General features: G+C 38.8%; 2 protein-coding genes across 2 annotated transcripts; both read left to right on the top strand.

The window, feature by feature from the left end:
• The first annotated feature begins 308 nt into the window (after positions 1-308).
• Positions 309-1,355, top strand: LOC131183467 (uncharacterized). Its single transcript, XM_058154233.1, has 2 exons — positions 309-588; positions 1,156-1,355. The coding sequence occupies exons 1-2, from the start codon at positions 309-311 to the stop codon at positions 1,353-1,355; spliced, it is 480 nt and encodes a 159-aa protein (XP_058010216.1).
• Positions 1,356-8,218: 6,863 nt separating this feature from the next.
• LOC131180746 (lupeol synthase-like) lies at positions 8,219-14,547 on the top strand. The gene is made up of 18 exons (XM_058148328.1): positions 8,219-8,457; positions 9,996-10,181; positions 10,271-10,360; positions 10,456-10,653; positions 10,771-10,855; positions 10,984-11,150; positions 11,304-11,492; positions 11,607-11,720; positions 11,838-11,957; positions 12,084-12,206; positions 12,299-12,397; positions 12,636-12,692; positions 12,934-12,980; positions 13,106-13,249; positions 13,313-13,490; positions 13,762-13,842; positions 13,932-14,015; positions 14,260-14,547. Exons 1-18 carry the CDS (start codon positions 8,257-8,259, stop codon positions 14,380-14,382), a joined length of 2,286 nt encoding a protein of 761 aa, XP_058004311.1. The 5' UTR covers positions 8,219-8,256; the 3' UTR covers positions 14,383-14,547.
• Positions 14,548-22,446: the final 7,899 nt, after the last annotated feature.

The following is a 22,446-nucleotide window of genomic DNA, read 5'->3' as shown; positions in this document are numbered from 1 at the left end:
AAGAACACCTACCCTAGAAATAAGGACATCATTTTGGACAAAGATGAAACTTCGATCGGAGTGATCAATGTGATAACTAGGGGACCAAACACAAGCAAGATAGGCAACAAAAGGCCAGCTGGATGAGTGGTAGCTGAGCAATCCACTCTGTTGATAGGAATGAATTAAGCAGAGGGGCGATCACCATAGGGTCGAGCTATAACTAGATAAATCAACCTCATATTGACCCTTTAGTTATGTCTATGTAGATCAATAGGTACACAGTTCGATGAGTACTAATCGACACAAGCAGCTCGGTCAATCTTCTAATGAAGGAAGTATTGGAGAAGCTGGGGTACAAAATAGAAAATCTAACCAAGGTCATGTATCCCTTGGTTAGCTTGGGAGACAAAACAGTTTTTGTCCTAGGAACTGTAAATCTTGCCACTGTACTGGGTGACAAAGGGCACAAAAAGGAAATCTACACAGAGTTCGTAGTGATTGACATTCCCCTATCCTATAACATCATCCTCGGTCAACCAATCTTAAACAACAATGACATAGTAATTAGAATGAAGTGGCTATGCATGAAGCTAACAGCCTCAAGAGGTATAGCGGTGGTACGAGGAAGCCAAAAATAAGCACGGGAATACTATAAAAAGTCAACAGAGGTAGTAACAAAAGTGTACCCATCGATTGAATTGCTCGAAAAGCTAGAAAGTCAAATGTCACTTGAACCAATTGATTCAATAATAGAAGAAGAGCTAGATAAAGGAAAGAAAGTATGCATTGGAACAACACTCAGCAGAGCAAGCAGGGAGGCAGTCATCCATATGCTAAAAAATAGAATAACGACTTTCGCATGGAAGGAGAAGGACATTAAAGGAGTGGATCCAACAATAATAACCCATAGGTTAAATGTCGATCCAGAAGCTAAACTAGTCCAACAAAAGAAGAGGCACTTCACACCAGAACGACTATAGGTAATTGAAATAGAAATTAAGAAATTATTGGATGCGGGTTTAATTCGAGAAGTAAAATACCCAACCTGGATAGCCAATGTTGTCTTGGTAAAAAAGGCAAATGGAAAGTGGTGAATATGCATCGACTACACAGATCTCAATAAAGCATATCCAAAGGACCATTATTTATTGTCGAGCATTGACAAACTTATAGACATAATAGCAGGACATGCGGTAGTATCACTGGTTGATGCGATATCAGGATATCACCAAATACGGATGGACCCAAAAGATAAAGAGAAAACTGCTTTCCTGATAGACTCAGGGGCATACTATTACAAAGCAATGCCCTTTAGATTGAAGAATGCTGGAGCAACATATCAAAAGCTCATAGATCTGATGTTCAAGGAATAGAAAGGAAGAACAGTGGAGGTATATATCAATGACATCATCATAAAATCTAAAAAAGTAGAAGATCATGCCAAAGACATAACCTAAGCATTTCATGTGTTGGACAAAATTGGAATGAAGTTGAATATGGATAAATGCACATTCAGAATAAAGGCAAGGAAATTCCTCGATTACATGGTTTTTAACCGAGGGATCGAGGCAAATCCAGAGAAGATCCGAGCAATCCTTGATATGCAGCCTCCAAGCAACATCAAAAAAGTACAACGACTAAATGGACGGATCTCCGCATTAGGGAGATTTATAAGTTGCTCAACCAAGAAATGCCTACCCTTCTTCTAAGCACTAAGAACAAGGAAAAACTTCAAATGGGTCAATGAATGCCAGGTAGCCTTTGAACAAATTAAACAATTTTTATCTTCACTCCCATTGCTTAATTCTCCAAAATCAAGAGCGAGGTTCTTTATCTCTATCTTACAGTTACAAAGGAAACCATTAGTTCGGTCCTTGTAAGAGAAGAAAAAGGCAAGCAGTGACCTATATATTACACCAGTCAAGTGCTGAAGGGATCATAACTCAATTACTTGATCTTGGAGAAGCACGTCTATGCAGTCCTATCATTAGTGACAAAATTGAAGATGTACTTCGAAGTGCACACTGTGGAGGTCTGAATAAATTACTTGCTAAGAAAGATCTTACATAGACCAGAGACATCCAATCGATTAGTGACATGGTCAATTAGCTTGGGAGTGTATGACACTGGGTGCATGCCAAGAACAATATTGAAGGCATAGGTACTCACCGACTTCATGGCTAAACTAACCCTAGTACTCAAAAGGAAGGACAGTATCAGAGAACATTAGAATGTATGGATAGATGGAGCATTAAGCCCTTTCAGTGCAGGAATTAGAATAATAATGGAAGGACAGCACAAAGCAAAGCTGAAGTACGTGGCAAAACCAACTTTCAGAGTAACAAATGATGTAGCAGAATACGAAGCCATCCTTATGGACCTCCGAATTATCAGAGAGGTAAAAGCCCATAACATCAATCTTTATTACAATTCACAATGAGTTTTTAATCAAGTACGGGAAAATTTCTAAGTACGAGATCAGAACTTGGCAAGGTATGAGCTTTATATCCAAGAAATGTTTGCACAAATCAGGGCTAAGGGAGGAGAAGTTAACGTCCTCCAAATACTAAGGGAGGATAATAAAAAAGCTGACAGTCTAGCCAAAGCAGCGGCAGCAGGTGAATAACATTTCTCACAATCGATTCCTTTTTCCATGCCAACCATTGAAAGAGAAGAAGAAGTTCTCCCTATTAAAATTGCAGAAACTTGGATGACACCAATCTTCTATTACCTTGACCAAGGCATGCTCCTGGATGATCAATTCGAAGCCAAAAAAATTGTACAAAGATTGATAAGATACAGTATACTCGATGGATGGTTGTACAGATGGTCTCACCTTCAACCATGATTAAAATGCGTTAGTAGAGAAAACGGTTTGTTAGTACTACTCGAGATCCATGAGGGGTTATGCGGCGCCTACAAAGGAGCAAGAACGATCACCGAGAAAGCATTTAGGCAAGGATTTTTCTAGCCCACAGTAGTACAAGATGCCAAAGAGTTAGTCTAGAAATGTCAGAAATGCCAAGCACACAGAAACATCCCTCGACAGCCAGCAAAGATAATTTCAGCCATCGGCAGCCCTTGGCCCTTTTATCAATGGGGCATTGACATATTCGGCCCATTTTCCAAATCATCAGGATCATGCAAATTTATCATCATCGCCATCGATCACTTCACCAAATGGCCAGAAGCAGAAGCATCACAACACGTAACAACATACCAAGCAATTACCTTCATCAAAGAAAATGTCTTCTACAGATTTGGAGTCCCTAAAATCATCATAACAGATAATGGCATACAATTCGCTAGTGAAAAAAGCAAAAAACTATGCACCAAATGGGGGATTGACCTCCGCTTTATTTCAACTTACCACCCTCAGACAAATAGGATGACCAAAGTCAAAATCGAACAATTCTTTAAGAACTTAAGAAGTGGTTAGAAGAAGCCAAAGGAGCATAGCCCAACCATCTACCAAACGTCCTATGGACCTACAGAATAACACCAAGAACGGCAACTGGAGAAACACCATTCTCACTTACATATGGATCAAAAGTAGTAATACTAGCAGAAGTCAACATTCCATCTACTCGAACAAAACACCCTGAAGAGGCTTTGTAAGAAGATGAACTACGATTAAACCTTGACACAGCAGAAGAGCTCAGAGAAACTGCTTTCATCCGGATGGCACATTATAGACAGAAAATGATGAGCATGCACAACAGGAAAGTGAGAAACCGAGCGTTCATGGCAGGAGACCATGTCCTTAAAAGAGATGACGTCACTGAAGGATTAGTAAAAGCAGGAAAGTTAGGATGCAATTGGATCAAATCTTATGTAATTTCAAAAGTTATCCACCCAGGAACCTACAAGCTGGCAGAGACAAGTGGAAGAATACTAACCTGAACTTGGAATATATGTAATCCTCAAAAATATTATCAATAAAAGTATTTATTCATTTTTTCATAAGTCTTTCCAATGGTGTTTAGCCCATCCACAGCGATAGTCTGTCAGACTAAACTAATCTAAGGGTGCTTAGCCCATCCATGGCAATAGTACGCCAAGTTAAAATTTTCCAAGAATGTCTAACCCATCTGAATCAAATTGAAGATATCTACAAACCCAAGGATATTTAGCTCATTCACCAAACGATAACATATCATAGAAAACACGTTGATAAGCTACTCATATTAAATCAAGGTAAACCACAGTTACTTTTATAAATTTATATTACCTTATCTTTTCGAATTGTTAAGATGATTGCTACATAACCGAATAATTTGGCAATTAATATGTGTCTATAAAATTAACTCGATCGGAGGGTCCAAGCGGTAAGAATTCAAAATACAAGAGAATGAAAAAAAATAACTTCTTTCATTTATAAAGTTTTTTACAAAATCATTACAAAAGTTTTCAGGCAAAGGGGCTTAAATCATCACCCTCACCCACCTGCCCGCCCTCCGTATCTTTCTCTCCTTCCCCCCTTCCAAGTTTCTCTACCTAGGAGAAATCATCTTCTAAGTAGTTCTTCTGCAACTCAATGACCATATCATTTTGTGATTTCACATAAATCTAAGCGATCTAATTATCGGTCGCAGTAAGCTCTCCCTTAAAAACTTTAATTTTCTTGGTTAAGCTCTCTTGCATAGACGAGTGACTCTCCCAAGTAGCAGGTAGTTCATCTTGAAGAGTAGTAAATTGATCCTTCATTTGTTGCAGCTCGCCCTACAAGTCTTTGGCTCTCTTCTCAGAAGCAGCCGTAGTGTTAGTAAGTAAATGAAGTTTAGTCTCCTACGAACTAACTTAGCCACACAAAGCTCCATTTTTCTCGCACAGAATTTGAGTACAAGCCAGTTTTTCCATCAAAAGTGACACCGATTATAAGGCCAGGTCGTCATCATGCTCCCCCTCCAGCCTAGCCCATTCAAACAGAAGAGTATACTTATTGGCTAACTAGTTAGCCAGTTTGAAATTATCCACCACAGATTCACTGGCCAGAGCTTGTTCGACCGACTGTTTGTGCAGTAGAGGAGGGGGAGGAACAGCTTCAGTTCTCTCAATCTCTAGTTAGGAAGTTTGGGTCTCCAGAGTAGGAACACTTGAAGGCGGGGAAGGAGGTGGGTCAACCCTCACCGTTTAGGATCCAACGAGGATGCATCTTCGATCGGACGAGCATCTTTTTTCTTCTTTCAAATCAATAACTCAATATTTTTTGCCCAACTTCCCATCTCTGTAAAAAGAAAAGAATTTCAGTAAGTAAAAATAAAATAAGAGAAGAAGCAAAAGTTTTTAAGCTCCAAAGGTAAGTTTTTATAGTGTTTAGCTGCCATAGGGTCTCGGTCACATAAGTCGATTCCCACCATCTGGATTCGGCTTCCAGTAGAACTTTTATCGATATCTTATTGTCTCGAATAAGGGATTTTATTTTCCTCACAATAGCTTTTTCTTTGGCGTCTAGTCTCAGTTTATAGACCTTTTGTGCACCAAACAATCCCAAGATGTCCGGATTCCACCCCATTGCTCGTTGCTTGTATCCTCTACAAAGAATAATTTATCTTTCCAATTTTTCAATGAAGAGGAAAGCCCGACAAATAATCCCATCCTTTTTTGAGAATGAAAATGCCAATATTCCTCATTCTCCTGAATGTTAAGATGGAAAAACATAGAGAACATGCGGGCTAAAGCATGCCACCTCCTTTTTTGACACAAAGCTTGGAATCCTGAGAGTTGCCTCTAAGAGTTGGGATGCATTTGAGACATGGACACTTGGTAGTATTTCAAAATTTTCACATTCAGAGGGTCTAATGGCAAGCACATACCTGACCTCAATTGCTCTTCATATATCGCTACCCGCACAGGATGAAGAAAGGTACTATCAGCTCACCTGCTTGCTCCGGTGAGCGAGAGACAATATCACTCGGTAGATATCCCGTAGATCCTTGAAAATTCTAGAACATTCCACCCAATGAGAGAAGACGAAGTCTCAGAAACCCCTCTAGGCACATTTCCTCTCGATGAACCCGCTTTAGCACCTAGAATGGAACCACCAGCATTTGGACCTATAATCTCGAGAAACTTCACCACTTACGCTGGATTCTTGCTAGAAAACAATTCTCGGGTACTTGAATTCTGACTATAAACAACCTTAAGTGACTGGGGAGCGGCACTCGAATCACCGATGTCGCTCAAATCACTCATTTCTCGACGAAAACAGAAAAGAAAAAAGAAAAATATAAATGACAATGCAAAAAATACCTTCAACAGAGTGACTCAAAGGAAATCGAAGACAAAGATGAAGCACACTACCAGAAATTCCAAAAAAGAGAAGAAACCAAAAGAAAAAACGTAAAAGGAAGAGAAAGAGAAAGAGGGGTTTTTTTTAAAGGAAAGAGGCAATTAATTACTCTGATAAATGAACCGTCACCTGCCACCTTCTCGCTTACCAAGAAAAATTTAAATAGTGCCAGCTCATAATAAAACAACCACTCAATGAATGCCTAATAGCTTTCCCCAAAAGTTATAAAAATAATGATGGAAGAAGTCACGTGAGCAGTCATATCACATTATGGCCGAGCGATCAAACAACGAACATAAATGTATGCAAGACAAGAAGGGACAATGAGAGCGGTGCAAAAATAAAATAAAAAATAACAAATAAATAAAAATAAATCCATTTCATTTCCAAAAGATTAGATTACATTATTGGGCGGGTTCTTTCCAGCCTGATCATCAATTACAGATGTATCTACATTCTACTCTACCTATATTCTACCCATTTTGCTTCCACAACTCGAACACCTCCACAGTTCAGACACCTCCCGATCTCAAGATGCCGTTTAAGAGATATGTGGAGATCGGGAGGATACCCAAAAATCAAAGTCAAATAGTCAAAGTTATGTCCAGCATGGAAGGTCAAAAATAGAAATAGCTTCAATGTGGCAGAACAAGAAGGACATGGATCAAAAGAACCAAGCAAAGACAAAGACTGAACAAGAACTTTGTTCGCCTAAAGCGGCGAACAAAAGCCATACTGAACAAACATGTGCATTAAATGGCTAGAAACTAGATTTCATGGACCGAGCAACAATTACGCATTCAATTCAGTAAAAAACATATTTTATTGATATCACCTTAGAGATTTAGTCAAGATCACCAATATAAATAAAGCAATGGCTATTCCCTAAAAAAGCCTATAAATACCAATCAAAGAAGAGAAAATAAGTACGCTTACTATCTCTATTATTCTCTGTTACTCAAGAATTCTTTAATCTCTCTCTGAAGGATTAGGATCTCTGACTTTAGCGTCAGAGTAGCTCACCAGAATGCCATCCACCTCATTTTTTTTTCTTATTGTAGGTTTACGTGTCATCTGGGTCAAGACCAAAAAAGACCATTGGTAGCATCACTAACGATCTTAGTGTTTTTCAATTGTTAATTATCAGGCATAATCGAAACTAGTAATATAGAAGAAGATAAGCTACCAATGTGGAGGCTAAAGATAGCAGAGGCAATGATCTTCACATGTACAGCACAAACAATTTTCTTGGAAGGCAAATATGGGAGTTCGATCTTGATGGTGGTTTCCCAGAAGAGCGAGCTCATGTTGAGGCTGCTCGTAAAATTTTCTGGAAATATCAATTCCAAGTCAAGCCTAGCTCTAACCTTCTTTGGCAATTCCAGGCACATATATATAATAAACATCCCACTTCATATATACTCAACTCCTCTCTCTCTCTATCTCTTTACAAAACTTGCTCAATTACTAAAATTCAAAAAATTCAATAATATTGATGGAGCAGGTAGATTTTTTAATTTTTTTTATATTTTATTATTTATTTTAAAAGATTCACACAAGTATCTAGTTGAAGTGCTCAACAAGTTTAATTTTATTAAACATAAATTTTAATGGTCTTAAAAATTATTTTAATAGGGTTATATAAGTAATTTAATACAATAATATGAAAATTAAAAAAAAAAGAGAACAATCTTTTTTTTTTTTTACATAGATGGACACATAAATTACTCAGTGACAAAATAGACCACTGACTCAAAACCCCACTCAATAATCAATTGTCGGCAGATCCGCCCACTGTGATACCAAACTAAGCTTTTATAAGATTTTGGTGGCTTTCAAAGTTGAATTTAATTTCTTGTCTGACTTTCTGCTCCTCTCTAAGCTAGAGAAAGTTGCCTGCGTCTTCCTAGTCTATCTCTATAAATAGATGTATCCCGCAAGGTTTAGGCACTCATATATATGCATATAGAAGAAAAGTTGGCATGTGGAGGCTTAAGATTGCGGAGGGTAGCAAAAGCCCTTACATATACAGCACAAACAACTTTATTGGAAGGCAAACATGGGAGTTTGATCCTGACGCCGGCACTCCTGAAGAGCGAGTTGAGGTTGAAGGTGCTCGTCAAAATTTCTGGAAAAATCGATTTCATGTCAAGTCCAGTTCTGACCTTCTTTGGCAGTTTCAGGTATATATATATATATATACCTATTGATTAATTAATTAATTAACTAACCAATCCACCTGCCACGAAAATTATATTCCTTGGCAAAGCTCCTGATACTTGTTAATGGCATTGGCAATGTTTCAAACCATTAGGCCTGAAAACTGTCTCAAAGCAAAAAATTTCTCTTCCATTAGCTATCTATAACAATTTGAGTATTATTTATTATTTAGTCCATTTATTTTACCATTATTAATGCTTCTATTTTTATATATATTTTTTAAATTATTTAGTTAATCAATTTTATTAGAAATTTAAGCCTAACATTAAAATTTAGATATTAAACTAGTTACGAAGAGATTTCAAAATTTATAAGTGATATATCTACATAAGCCTGCAAGAAAATGACAAAAAAAAAAAAAAAAAGGAATTATGCTCTTACGTCCAACCTAAAACTCAGGTGCTAAGGTGGGCCATGAAACTAATAAATAGGTCTCCAAATCTGTAAGCAGCCAATAAGGGGAAAAGAAGGGGAGCCAGAAAAAATAGAATAGATGGAAAAAGACAAATGGAATAGAGGGAGAGAGAAATACAAATAAGGGAGAGAGGTGGAAGGAGACATATAAGAAAAATGCAAACAACTATAAAATTGAGACATGAAATTGTAAACTATTGTAATATTTAATGGTCAAATACTAAATTATTTAAATATTAATAAAATAACTAATTATGTGATAGAAGGAAAATTAAAGTAAAGGATTAATTTTTTTTCTCTAAAATAAATGTATAATCTACGTGCCAGAAATATATACATGAATTATTTACGAACAAAATAAATTGAATATAATAAGCCTCAAAAGAAATAATAATAATAAAACAAAGAAAAAAAACAAATTATTGTTATGGTTACAAATGTTATAAATTTTAGGATAATCTACAAGTTGATTTTAAAGTAATGATAAAAATTATAATTTAATGTCTATTTTTAAGAGAAAAAAGTTATTTTCTTAATTATATTTTTGCTAATATTTAATAGAATAGTTCTTTTATTTAAATTCATTATTAATGAGTTGGAGGCTTTAATAATTTAGTTCATCATATTTTTATTTTTTTATAATAATTTAGATGGTATTTGATTTAATTTTTAAAGATAACAAATAAACATTTAAATAGATGAACTTATTTAGTAAATTTATTAAAATTATCGTTTACAAATACAATTTGTATTAATTCTGCTTTTTATTTCTCTGACTAGTAGTTAATTTGATTTTTTTATTTAGGTTATATTATTATTTTAAAATTTATTAGTTATAAAATTAATTTTTTATCAATTAATTATTTAAAGTTATATATATATATATTATTAATTATTTTACATATTAATAATTTACACATAATTTTATTAAATAATTATAATTAACTATTAATTATTATAAAATAATTATAACAGTTATATCTAATAATTAAATCAAATAGATCTCAGTTGTTAGGTTTAGACTAAATGCTTCAACTTATCCATTGGATAACCTTACCATTTCCTCTTTTCTTGTAATCAAATACAGTTTCTAAGGGAGAAAAAGTTTAAACAAACAATTCCTCAAGTTAAGGTTGAAGATGGCGAGGAAATCACAAGTGAAACTGCTACAGCGGCTTTAAGGAGGAGCGTCCACCTGTTCTCAGCCTTGCAGGCCGGTGATGGCCATTGGTGTGCAGAAAATGGAGGGCTACTGTTCTTTTTGCCTCCTTTGGTGATTATTCTCTGAATCTCCATTTCCGTTATGATTACTAATTATTAGCATTACTATAAATCCATTATCTAACTCATCATTTCTTGCAGGTTTTTTCTCTGTACATTACAGGACATCTTAATGATGTGTTTTCTGCAGAGCATCGGAAAGAGATGTTGCGTTACATATATTGTCATCAGGTAACATTGGCATGTAAAAGAAATAAGATTTTCCATAATTTGAAGGTACCCTTTTTCTTGTTCTGAATTTTAAAAGTGGAACTTCTGCCTTCCAGAATGAAGATGGTGGATGGGGAATACACATTGAAGGTGAGAGCACAATGTTTGGTACAGTTCTCTGCTATGTATGTATGCGTATACTTGGCGAAGAACGCGACGGTGGCAAAGAAAATGCTTGTGAAAGAGGGAGAAAATGGATTCTTGATCATGGTGGGGCAATTGCTATACCATCTTGGGGAAAGACATGGCTTTCGGTATGATCATATTTACAGTTGGTAGAGTGAATTTGTTTGTCTTCTAGATTAATTCTAATTACATCGTTTCACTATAGTTAATTTAGTTCCAAATGGTCGAAATTTCCTCTGCTGTAGATACTTGGTGTGTATGAGTGGGATGGAAGCAACCCTATGCCCCCAGAGTTTTGGGTCTTTCCTACTATTTTTCCCTTTCATCCAGGTTTTCATTTTTATGTTAATTATTATTCTTTTGGGTTTACAAGATTAAGTGTTTAATATGAATAAGGGGAGAAACTGATCTTCTAATCTTCTTACATAATCACCATATATATTATTTCATAACTGCAGCAAAAATGTTCTGTTACTGTCGGATCACTTACATGCCTATGTCGTACTTGTATGGGAAGAGGTTTGTTGGTCCAATCACACCTCTCATTTTACAAATAAGGGAAGAAATCTATAATGAACCGTACCACAAAATCAATTGGAAGAGCGTGCGCCATTTATGTGCAAAGGTGAGAGTTTGATCTAATGTTCACTTTTTGCTTTTCAAGAATTGATCTGCAACTGTGATTTCACAACATTTTTCTTGTTCAAGGCAACTATTGAGTCCATTAATTGTTCAGACAAATAGTATGTGATTATACGAAAATGAATTGTTATTGCAGGAAGACAACTACTATCCCCATCCTATGATACAAAAATTGATATGGGATGCTCTTTACACTTTTAGCGAGCCTCTTTTCACCTGTTGGCCCTTAAACAAATTGAGAGAAAAGGCTCTCAAAATAACGATGGATCACATTCATTATGAAGATGAAAACAGCCGATTCATTACCATTGGATGCGTCGAAAAGGTAATTCAGTTATGGTTCGATAGAAGAAATATATTATGGATATCTTACTAATAATTTTTGTCTGCTATATATTCGTTCTCATTCTTTGAATTCTTGCATATTCAAATGGACCAGCCACTGTGTATGCTTGCTTGCTGGGTTGAAGATCCCAATGGGGATGCTTTTAAGAAACATCTTGCTAGGATAGCCGATTACATTTGGGTAGGAGAAGATGGAATAAAGATGCAGGTTGGTATATAATTCACGCTTACATATATTAGCATGTTTTATTTTGAAAGTATCCCAATAGAAGAAGTATACCAGAAGTTAGAATAGAATACATTACTATGCTGAATTCAATTGTAGAGTTTTGGCAGTCAAATATGGGATACAAGTCTTGCCCTCCAAGGTTTGATTGCTAGCAATCTCTCTGATGAAATAGGACCTACACTCAAGGAAGGGCACAACTTCCTCAAGAATTCTCAGGTTTCCAATTTTATGAACTAAAATGGTTTCTTCGTTTTACCATCAAGAATATGATGTATAACAAGTGATTTTTTTTTTACTATTTTGTTTTGTTCTTTGTTTTCTGATCCCATTCAACTCCAAAAGTTAACTGAGAATCCTTCTGGCAACTACAAAAGAATGTTTCGTCATGCATCCAAAGGAGCTTGGACCTTCTCTGATAAAGATCATGGATGGCAAGTTTCTGACTGCACAGCAGAAAGTTTCAAGGTAATTATATTGTTTTTGTGAAAGTTTAAACAGGATGAGAATTAAGCATTATGATAATTTCTATATTAACTAAATTTTATTGTTTTCCATAGTGTTGCCTGCTTTTCTCATTGATGCCTCCTGAAATTGTTGGTGAGAAAATGGAAACTGAGAAGATGTATGATTCAGTCAATCTAATACTTTCCCTTCAGGTAATGGTTAGTTGCACTGAAAAAATACCATTAGATTAATAGTATAATGATCCAATGTTTGCCTTCTTGTGTAGGAAATCATAAATTCAAATTGATCCTGTCATTCCTTTCCTCTTTCCTTTGAACAAGAAAAAAAAAGATTATTCTAACACCTTTATCATATTCACTTATATTTGCTCCTTGCTATTGCATAGTTTTCACAAATTAACATCCTGCATAATTTTACAAACTATTGCAGAGTAAAAATGGTGGTTTCTCAGCTTGGGAGCCAGCAGGAGCGAGATCATGGTTGGAGGTAACTAATTCACGGTGAACCAAACTTATTAATAAAACTTTCTTCAAAATGCTACTTGCATTTTATGAGAGATATCGAAACCAAAATTTGAATCCTTACCTAACTTGAAGTTTATATGTTTGATTTTTTAATATGGCGTTTGAAGTATTTTTCCAAAGGGTCCAGAGGTAATAATTTGTTTGAATGGTTGTTTGATAAAATTATGATATATTGATTGACCTGTGCCAATTGTTTCAACTAGTGGCTAAATCCTGTGGAGTTTATGGAGGACCTTGTAATTGAGCATGAGTAAGGTTCTTATACCATTTTCATTTGTAAAAAGCTACAATAGTCTTAAAACCTTTCCTCTTCCTCTAGGTATAGCCTATAGATACCTTAATTTCCCTAGAAGACTAATAAAAATAGTGATTCAGGTATGTGGAGTGCACTTCATCATCAATCCAAGCATTAGCTCTGTTTAAAATGTTATACCCAGAGCACAAGGAGGAAGAGATTGAAAATTCCATTGCAAGTGCTGCAGGGTTCATAGAAGACATACAAAAACCTGATGGTTCATGGTATGGTTAATTTGGTTTTTTCTTCTTGTTAGCCCAAAAAATAACAAATATCTATTATGAAAGGTATGGAAATTGGGGAATATGCTTCACCTATGGGACATGGTTTGGACTTGGAGGATTAGCTGCTTCTGGCAGAACATATGAAAATTGTCTTGCTATTCGTAGAGGTGTTGATTTTCTACTCAAATCACAAAGAGATGATGGTGGATGGGCAGAGAGTTACCTTTCATGTCCAAAGAAGGTATTGCCTTGGTTTATATATATATATATATATATATATATATATATATATATATATATATATATATATATTTATACACTTTTTTTTAGTATCTTGGAAGGCAATGAATGTCTATTTATCAGAATTTTTTGAGCTTCTGATCTCATGCACTATAAGACGACAGACGCTCAACCGTATTACTAAAAAGATATCTTACATAATAGTTAGCTGGGTGTTTCTTCATTATATAAGTTCCATCCACGTGTACTTTGGCTCATTGATTTGATTATAGGTTTATGTTCCTTCTGAGGGTGATCAATCCAATTTGGTTCAGACAGCATGGGCTTTAATGGGTTTGATTCATGGAGGACAGGTTAGTTTACAAATCAAATTAACATACTCCTATAGTTTACATGATTGCTTTTTTCATTCAAAGTTGTTCAAACTTTTCTTGTAAACAAGGCAAAGAGAGACCCTACACCTCTTCATCGTGCTGCAAAGTTATTAATCAATTCTCAAACAGAACTCGGTGATTTTCCACAGCAGGTATCTCCTATTGCTCCGCAAACTTCAAAACAAAAAAAAAAATCCGGAACCGTTAATCCAATAACTAAACTCTATAAGCTTACAATTTTGTTGTGCCTGGAATAGTGTTTGAATTTGCTATATACGTCCATTGTCTAACTACTTGTGCTCGATTCCAGTGATAAAGTGAGATCACTTTAGGAATGGATGTCTGGATTTAAATCTTACCAATATAAAACTGATGATTTACTTACATTTACGGCAGGAGCTCACAGGATCATTCATGAGGAATTGCATTCTACACTATGCATTATTTAGGAATATTTTCCCCATGTGGGCTTTGGCAGAATATCGGAGGCATGTACCATTACCTTCCAAAAATATATGAAATCAATCAGGGATTATGAGTGGTTCCAACACCAAATCAAGAAGCCTGCTAATTAATAAATGGGTATTTGAATCAAATGTGTTCGCTGCTTTGTAATAATAGATGAATTATGATTTATTATTGATATCAGGGTAATCAATCTAAATTGCACCTTATTTTTCAGTACATTACTTTACCGATCACGATTTTTATACATGATAATGATGCTTATTAGCATCACTAGTAACTAACTGATGATGCCTAACGGGTGCATATATATTACTATTTCGAAATAAAAAAATGAAAGTTATCTAAGAAAATGATACATAATATTTTTTTTTGGCCCTCCAACCTCGTCTGGAAATTAAAGGGCCTAATAAAAACAGCAAAAGTAAATGCAAAGAGGAATGTAAACCCATCAATCACAGCTGCAACCACTCCCAGAAAGTCATGTTTGGTGCCATAATAATCTCTCACGAATTGTTCCACTGTTTGGCCACCTTCAAGAGTATCCTTAATGTCTGCAAACTGGGATGCAATTAATCGATACAAGGTCCATGACACTGGACATCCCCGATAGTAACATCTCGACCACACAGGCATCCTCTGTTATACACAGATCAGAGAAATGGTTTTGTCCACAGGATAACTCTATATACAAAAGAGAAACGGTGAGAATTTCAGAGAATTAGGGGTGGTTAACTGTCACACTTCCAGGGATGATGAAACCTGAAAAGACGTTCCATATTACATAAAATGCTGAAGAAATTATGGATCCAATGTCGAGGTTTGGTGTCACGGCAACAGCCATCATTCCATAGCAGGTGACGCACAGTTATGTGAAGTACATGAAGAACAGATACCGAAAGAACTTAGCAGCAGTCCATTCGAATCCGATCATTGCACATGTGATAAGAGCATATACAACCGTTTGTGCGAAAATGTATGGAATCTCAACCAGGATCTGTTTCAAAAGATGAGGTTGGTGTAAAGACTCGGAACATTCTCCATGGTAAAAATTTCTTAAAATATGTAATAACTTATTACCTGCGCATGTGCATAGGGCAAAGCTGAATGCATCCCTGCAGCTCTTTCTCTATAGAAGACAGTTCTCTCAACTGCGACTGCCGGCTGCACAGTTGATGCATTTTGTATCCCAAGTGTCACGACCCAACCTATGGGCCGGACCGGCACTAGGACCTGGGCCAGCCTAAAGCCCCCGAGGCCCGTAGTAAGCCTAACTGTTCATTTATCCAATTCTAAGGCCCATTTGGGCCCAATTTCAAGAAAACAAACGGACAGAGTCCGGCCATAAAATGGACTTACCAACGGGGAGTTTTCGACTCACCCGACCTGTAAACACAATATATAGTCATTCTCACCCTCCACATACTCATCAACATAAAATAAATGGGAGCTCAGCTCCCTCATCCAATCCATCAAACATGCATAGCATATTTAGTTTACAGGTCCAACATGATAATAATATTACAGACCAAATTCAAATAATTACTGCTAACACATGCGGAAATTCTAGGAGTAATTAAAATTACACAAATATTGATAAACAACCTGCGAGGTAGAAAAGCAGGTTAACCCATAACAAAATATCCTCCTGTGGCCTGTAAAAATTTTTGAACAGGAGTGAGCGTTCGACTCAGAGAGTAAAATATCAATTTTAACCATAATCTCTATAACTATCTGTAACTAATGCACCCTGTAGAGTGAAATGCAACATCAACATCATATTCACATCATAGCATCAAAAAGGTAATTTGGAGCACTCACACACCCTGTAGCATCAATCATAATATATTGGGAGCTGATCCCCTATACAGCTCTCTTAAATCCAACCTGGTGCCAGCAAAGAACTCAAGCCGGACTTTCGCTTAATAAACCAAATCGAGGGTCCCAGCGAAGAACTCAAGCCGTGACTACCCCTCGAAGGAACGGGTCCCAGCGAAGAACTCAAGCCGTGACTACCCCGTCCTATCCATAGTCCACACCACATCACACGCACGCCAACGCACGCACACTGCTCCAAATTACCACAACAACACTCATGGCACATTAACAGTTATGAATGCAACATAATTCGTGCCTAGAGTTTAACTACATAAATATATGCATATAAGTGATGCATGGGCATGCTGAACATATAATAATATCGAAATTACAATTAAAATTAATATTTTACTCACAGACTTGACGACAATCACTGTGGCGGCTGGGCGGAGGAAGAAGGCTGTCCCGGCTCACCTGACAATCATATTACATTTATTTAATACAATCTGACTCAACACAAACAAAGAAAAGACCAATTACGTCCTAAGTCGCAGAAAATCCGTGAGTCTCCCTATACCTAGGACCTACCCAACCTGCAAAAGGGCTAAAAACGCACTTCTATATTCACAATCCATATATCAACAGTTCAATCATATCACACAGCCCCTCCTGGGCCCATCAAATCAATCACCCATCACAATACGCAAAATTTCAATTTAGTCCTTATTATTGATCATTTTTGCAAAAACTACCCAAACAAGCTCTAAAAATTATAAAACTTTGCCCCGCAGTCCTTAGCAATATTACTAAGCTATTGCAAAAAGAATCGTAATTTTCTAAGCTACCACGAATATTTTATAGATTTTTAATCCTATTTAAGCACTAGAAAATTACGTAAAAACTAGGTTCGGGTTTACCTTTGCCGATTCCGACTTCGGGGACGCGCTCGGGACGTCTGACAATGGGGGGCTAGCCAAAACCTCGGTCCAATTCGGAGACTTTTTGAATGCAGTCCATGCAGCCTAATTTTGCGAACTGATCAATCGTCGAATTCCCTCGAATCGAGGATACCTATGCGAAGCCCATAACACGGGGGTTAGTACATAAACTTTTCAGAATTTTCTAAGCTCATTTAATGCTCGAAAATACACTGCGAAGTTCCGTGGGACCCACCGAAAAACGGTGTCGGAAAAATTCGAAATTTATGTCGTTGCGAAGCTCTCGACGAATGGAGCGTGCTGGTGGCCTCGGTTTCCTCGTGGGATTCACGGTTTTCGAGAAATCTAGCCCAAAAGTCGAAATTGGCTAAAATCTTCCCGAGCAAAAATCGGACAATCCGCTCGATGGATTTCGGCGTTCTTGGTGTCTATGGAAAGCTCTCGCCGAGTAGATGATTTTGGACACAAGACCCGGTCCAATTGGTGGCCGGATCGGCCGGACGGCCGGAAGTCGGCGGCAGCGCGCGAGGACGTTCGCGGCGTTCCGCCGTTTACAGGCCACGGGCTGGTTTGCCACGCCTGCCATCGGGCCGAGCTGGTCACTAGGGCGGAGAGGAGAGAAACGAGAGAAGAGAGGAGAGGGCGTTGCGCGGGAGGAAGAAAAGAGAAGAGACCACCGATTCGACCGGTCCGATCCGGTCCGGTTCGATTCGGCCGGTTCGATTCAAAATATAAAATTTTGAATTTTTACTCTGCCTCGGGACCGAAAACGAGGTCCAAAAATTTCGAAAAAATTCCGTAAAACTCAGAAAAATACGTAGACTCCAAATATATTTTTAGTTTTGCCACGTGGTCTTTAAATTAATTTTTAAAAATCATCAAAGTTTATATTTTCGGAAAATCGAACCCGATTTTTAAAATCCGAAAAATCTCAAAAAAATTCCTAAAATTCAAATAAAATTAAAATACCAAAAATACTCATAAATAATAAAATTTTGGGGTGTTACATTCTTCCCCCCTTACAGAAAATTCGTCCTCGAATTTTTACACAAGGCAGAATAAAGTACATGATTATACATTGAACAAGTAAGGGTACTTGCTACGCATGTCCCGTTCTGACTCCCAGGTGCACTCTTCCACCGACTGACTCCTCCACAAAACCTTAACCATAGGGATCTGTTTGGATCTTAGCTGTCTTACTTGGTAGCCCACTATGGCTACAGGTTGCTCCTCAAATGTCAAATTCTCCTTTAGCTCTATCACATCCGGCTGCAGTACATGAGAAGGATCGGGAATGTATTTCCTGAGCATGGAGATGTGAAACACGGGATGAACGTGAGAAAGGTTGGGTGGTAGCTCCAACCGGTAGGCAACTGCTCCAATTCTATCCGTAACCTCAAAAGGTCCAATATACCGAGGTGCCAACTTGCCCTTCTTTCCAAATCTCATGACTCCCTTCATTGGAGAAACCTTCAGGAATACATAGTCGCCCACTGCAAACTCCACATCCCTCCGTCTGGGGTCTGCATAACTCTTCTGTCTGCTGAAAGCTGTCTTCAGTCGTTCCCTGATTAAGGGAACCATCTCTGAAGTGTACTGCACTAGGTCTACATCGTGCACCTTCGCTTCCCCCATTTCTGTCCAACACAGAGGAGACCTACACTTTCTTCCATATAGTGCCTCATAGGGTGCCATCCCTATGCTGGAGTGGTAACTGTTGTTGTAGGCAAACTCCACCAAAGCTAGCTGCTCATCCCATTGACCTCCAAAATCCAAGACACTCATGCGAAGCATGTCTTCCAGTGTTTGGATTGTCCTTTCGATCGTCCGTCATGCGAGGGTGGAAGGTCAGATCGAAGTTCAAGCGTGTGCCAAGTGCCTCCTGCAACTTTCTCCAAACCGAGAAGTGAATGGGGCCCTCATCGGATATTATGGAAGCGGAACTCCATGCAATCGACTATTTCTCGAATGTAGAGCGGGCATCTTGTGCCCACAGTATGTAGTCTTCTGAGTAAGAAGTGAGCTGATTTGGTCAAGCGGTCTACAATTACCCATATCGAATCATATCCTCGCGTGGTACGAGGCAATCCAGTCACAAAATCCATAGTGATCATTTCCCACTTCCATTCTGGGATAGGGAGCTCTTGTAGCTTCCCTGACGGTCTCTGGTGTTCAAACTTCACCTTCTGACAAGTCAAGCACTTGGACACAAAGTCTGCAATGTCTCTCTTCATGCCATTCCACCAATAGCTATCTTTCACATCATGGTACATCTTGGTGGAACCTGGGTGGACACTGTACAGTGTGTAGTGTGCCTCTCGCATGATTTCATTCCTGAGGTTGTCCACATCGGGCACACATATCCTAGAACCTTGTACTAGGGCACCATCATTGGCAAATCCAAACTCACCACCTTCACCTTCTTTGTACTCTTTCTATGATCTTCATCAATTGTTGGTCTCGTCTTTGGAAACTCTAACTCTGTCCCTCAGTGCAGCCTCACCAAAAGTGAGCCAACAATACCCCCTCATCTGAAAGATCTAGGATTAAACCTTGATCCATCAACTCATGTACCTCCTGAATCAATGGTCTCTTCTCTACTGAAATGTGCGCCAAACTGCCAGAAGATTTTCTGCTCAAGGCATCTGCTACAACATTGGCCTTCCCAGGGTGGTACTGGATGGTGCAATCATAGTCTTTCAGAAGCTCCATCCATCTCCTCTGTCTCAAGTTTAAGTCCCTCTGTTGGAAGATGTACTTTAAACTCTTGTGGTCGGTGTATATCTCGCACACTTCGCCATACAGGTAGTGTCTCCAGATTTTCAGTGCAAAGATTACAGCCGCCATTTCCAAATCATGGGTGGGGTAGTTCTGCTCATGCCTCTTCAGCTGCCTTGAAGCATAAGCCACTACCTTTCCATTCTGCATCAAAACACACCCTAGGCCAACTCTGGAGGCGTCACAATACAGTGTATCCTTCACCACTCACGGTAGTGTCAACACGAGCAGTGGTTAGACACTCCTTGAGTTTCTGGAAACTCACCTCACAGTCATCTGTCCAAATGAATGGAACATTCTTCCTGGTCAACTTAGTTAGGGGAGCCGCTATCCTGGAGAAATCTTGTACAAAACGCCTATAGTAGCCAGCTAAACCCAGAAAACTTCGCACCTCAGTGACTGTTGTAGGCCTAAGCCAATCAGTTACAGCTTCAATTTTCTTGGGATCCACTTGAATGCCGTCACTAGAAACCACGTGTCCCAAGAATGAGATGCTTTCTAGCCAAAATTCACATTTTGAAAATTTGGCATATAGCTGGTGCTCCCTCAACGTCTGCAACACCATCCTCAAGTGCCACACGTGTTCTTCCTCGGTCTGAGAATATACCAAAATGTCATCTATGAATACGATGACAAAACGGTCCAAAAATGGCTTGAACACCCTGTTCATCAAGTCCATAAAGGCTGCTGGTGCATTAGTGAGTCCAAAAGACATCACCAAGAACTCATAATGACCATACCTTGTCCTGAATGCCGTTTTGGACACGTCCTCACTCCTGATTCTCAACTGATGGTAGCCTGATCGTAGGTCTATCTTGGAAAAGAATCTAGCTCCTTGGAGCTGATCAAACAAATCATCGATCCGAGGAAGTGGATACTTGTTCTTCACAGTGACCTTGTTCAGCTGTCTGTAGTCGATACACAACCTCAATGACCCATCCTTCTTTCTCACAAATAAAACAGGAGCGCCCCAAGGTGAAGTGCTCGGACGTATAAAACCCTTGTCCAAAAGCTCCTGTAGTTGTTCCTTCAGCTCTTTCAATTCTGCTGGTGCCATCCTGTAAGGTGGCATCGATATGGGGTTTGTACCCAGCACAACATCAATGCAAAACTCTATTTCCCTTCCTGGTGGCAACCTTGGAAGCTCCTCAGGGAAGACATCCATGAATTCTCTGACAACAGGAACATTTTCCATGCTGACACCTTCTACAGATGTATCTCTCACCAATGCCAAATACCCTTGGCATCCACGCCTCAACATTTTTCTGGCACTAATTGCTGACACCAAATTATATGGAGCCACGCTCCTGTCACCATCAAAGCTAAACTCTTCCACACCAGGTATGTGGAAGTATACCTTTGTTCTGCAGTCTAAGGTGGCATAATGAGTTGCCAACCAGTCCATCCCCAGGATTACATCGAAATCCATTACTGGTAGAGGAACCAAGTCTGCTGGGAGGATCTTTCCATCCACTACCACTGGGCTACCCGGAAATACCATGTCTACATCTATGTTATCACTAAGTGGGGTAGCTACTGACAAAGGGCACTCTAAAGTTGTAGGGTTTCTACCCAACCTCATGGCAAACACGGGAGACAAATGAGTGCGTAGCACCGGATCTATCAAAACACGAGCATCATAAGAATACGGAAGAATACCGCCACAACCGCATTTGAAGCTTGAGCATCCTGGTGGGTCGGGGTGAAAACTGAGCTTGACCCCTACCCGAGTGGCGTAACCACGATCGACTTCTACCTCGATCCGCCTCCAAATCCACGTCCCCTTGTCCTCGGCCTGTTGGCCCATCGATCACTGCCATGTTGGAAGCGCCCGGATACAACTGTCGAGGAACATTCGCAACAGAATCCTGTGACCCCATCTGTGGCTCGCTGAACATGGGGCATTCTCTAGCAAAGTGACCCGGTTGGCCACACCTGAAGCATACTCCTGATCCCATCAAACAAGGTCCTGAATGTCCTCTTCCACACTGTGCACAAGGTGCCAAGGAGGATCTGAGCGGACCAGGCTGCACTGTACCCGAGCGTGACCACTTCTTTGGATCCGTACTCGTGCGAATCCTCATGGTTTGTGTCTAAAACCACTTTTCTTGTTCCTACTCTTTCCTCTGTAATTACTCTGGCCACCACTATCCGGAGTACCCATGGAAGGGACACCTGAGGAACCCTTTGCTCTGTTTTTCTTTGCTCTTCCGCTGTCATCTACAGCATAACTGATCTCAATCTGTCTAGCTCGGTCAACCACCACGTCAAAAGACTGATCAGACATCATGGCCAGGTTTGCATATCTCCTGTCAAGCCCCTTTAGGAATCTTTTCACCTTCATAGTCTCTGTAGATACTGCTGTAGGGGCATATCTGCTCAATTCGAAATTCAGAGCATATTCATCTACTGGACACGCCATTCTGTCTTAAGGCCTCAAAGGCCCACTGCTTCTGATCTCTGAAACTTTCTGGCACAACCGGTTGATAAAAAGTTCCACAAACTGAGCCCATGTCAAACCCTCTATCCGGGGTAACACGTAGTCATTCATCCATTGCCTAGGCATGGGCCCCATGACGTGCTG

This window comes from Hevea brasiliensis, chromosome 1 (genome assembly GCF_030052815.1).
Source record: "Hevea brasiliensis isolate MT/VB/25A 57/8 chromosome 1, ASM3005281v1, whole genome shotgun sequence".
NCBI lineage: Eukaryota > Viridiplantae > Streptophyta > Magnoliopsida > Malpighiales > Euphorbiaceae > Hevea > Hevea brasiliensis.
This window is presented reverse-complemented; position numbering and strand designations above follow the sequence as displayed.

Bases quoted from the DNA above. Each gene is read 5' to 3' on its own strand.
- LOC131180746 (XM_058148328.1), top strand. From the start codon at position 8,257: ATGTGGAGGCTTAAGATTGCGGAGGGTAGCAAAAGCCCTTACATATAC. The intron at 8,458-9,995 runs GTATATATATAT...AATCAAATACAG, and splicing joins ACCTTCTTTGGCAGTTTCAG to TTTCTAAGGGAGAAAAAGTT. The intron at 11,721-11,837 runs GTTGGTATATAA...ATTCAATTGTAG, and splicing joins AAGATGGAATAAAGATGCAG to AGTTTTGGCAGTCAAATATG.
- LOC131183467 (XM_058154233.1), top strand. From the start codon at position 309: ATGAAGGAAGTATTGGAGAAGCTGGGGTACAAAATAGAAAATCTAACC. The intron at 589-1,155 runs GTATAGCGGTGG...ACAAACTTATAG, and splicing joins GAAGCTAACAGCCTCAAGAG to ACATAATAGCAGGACATGCG.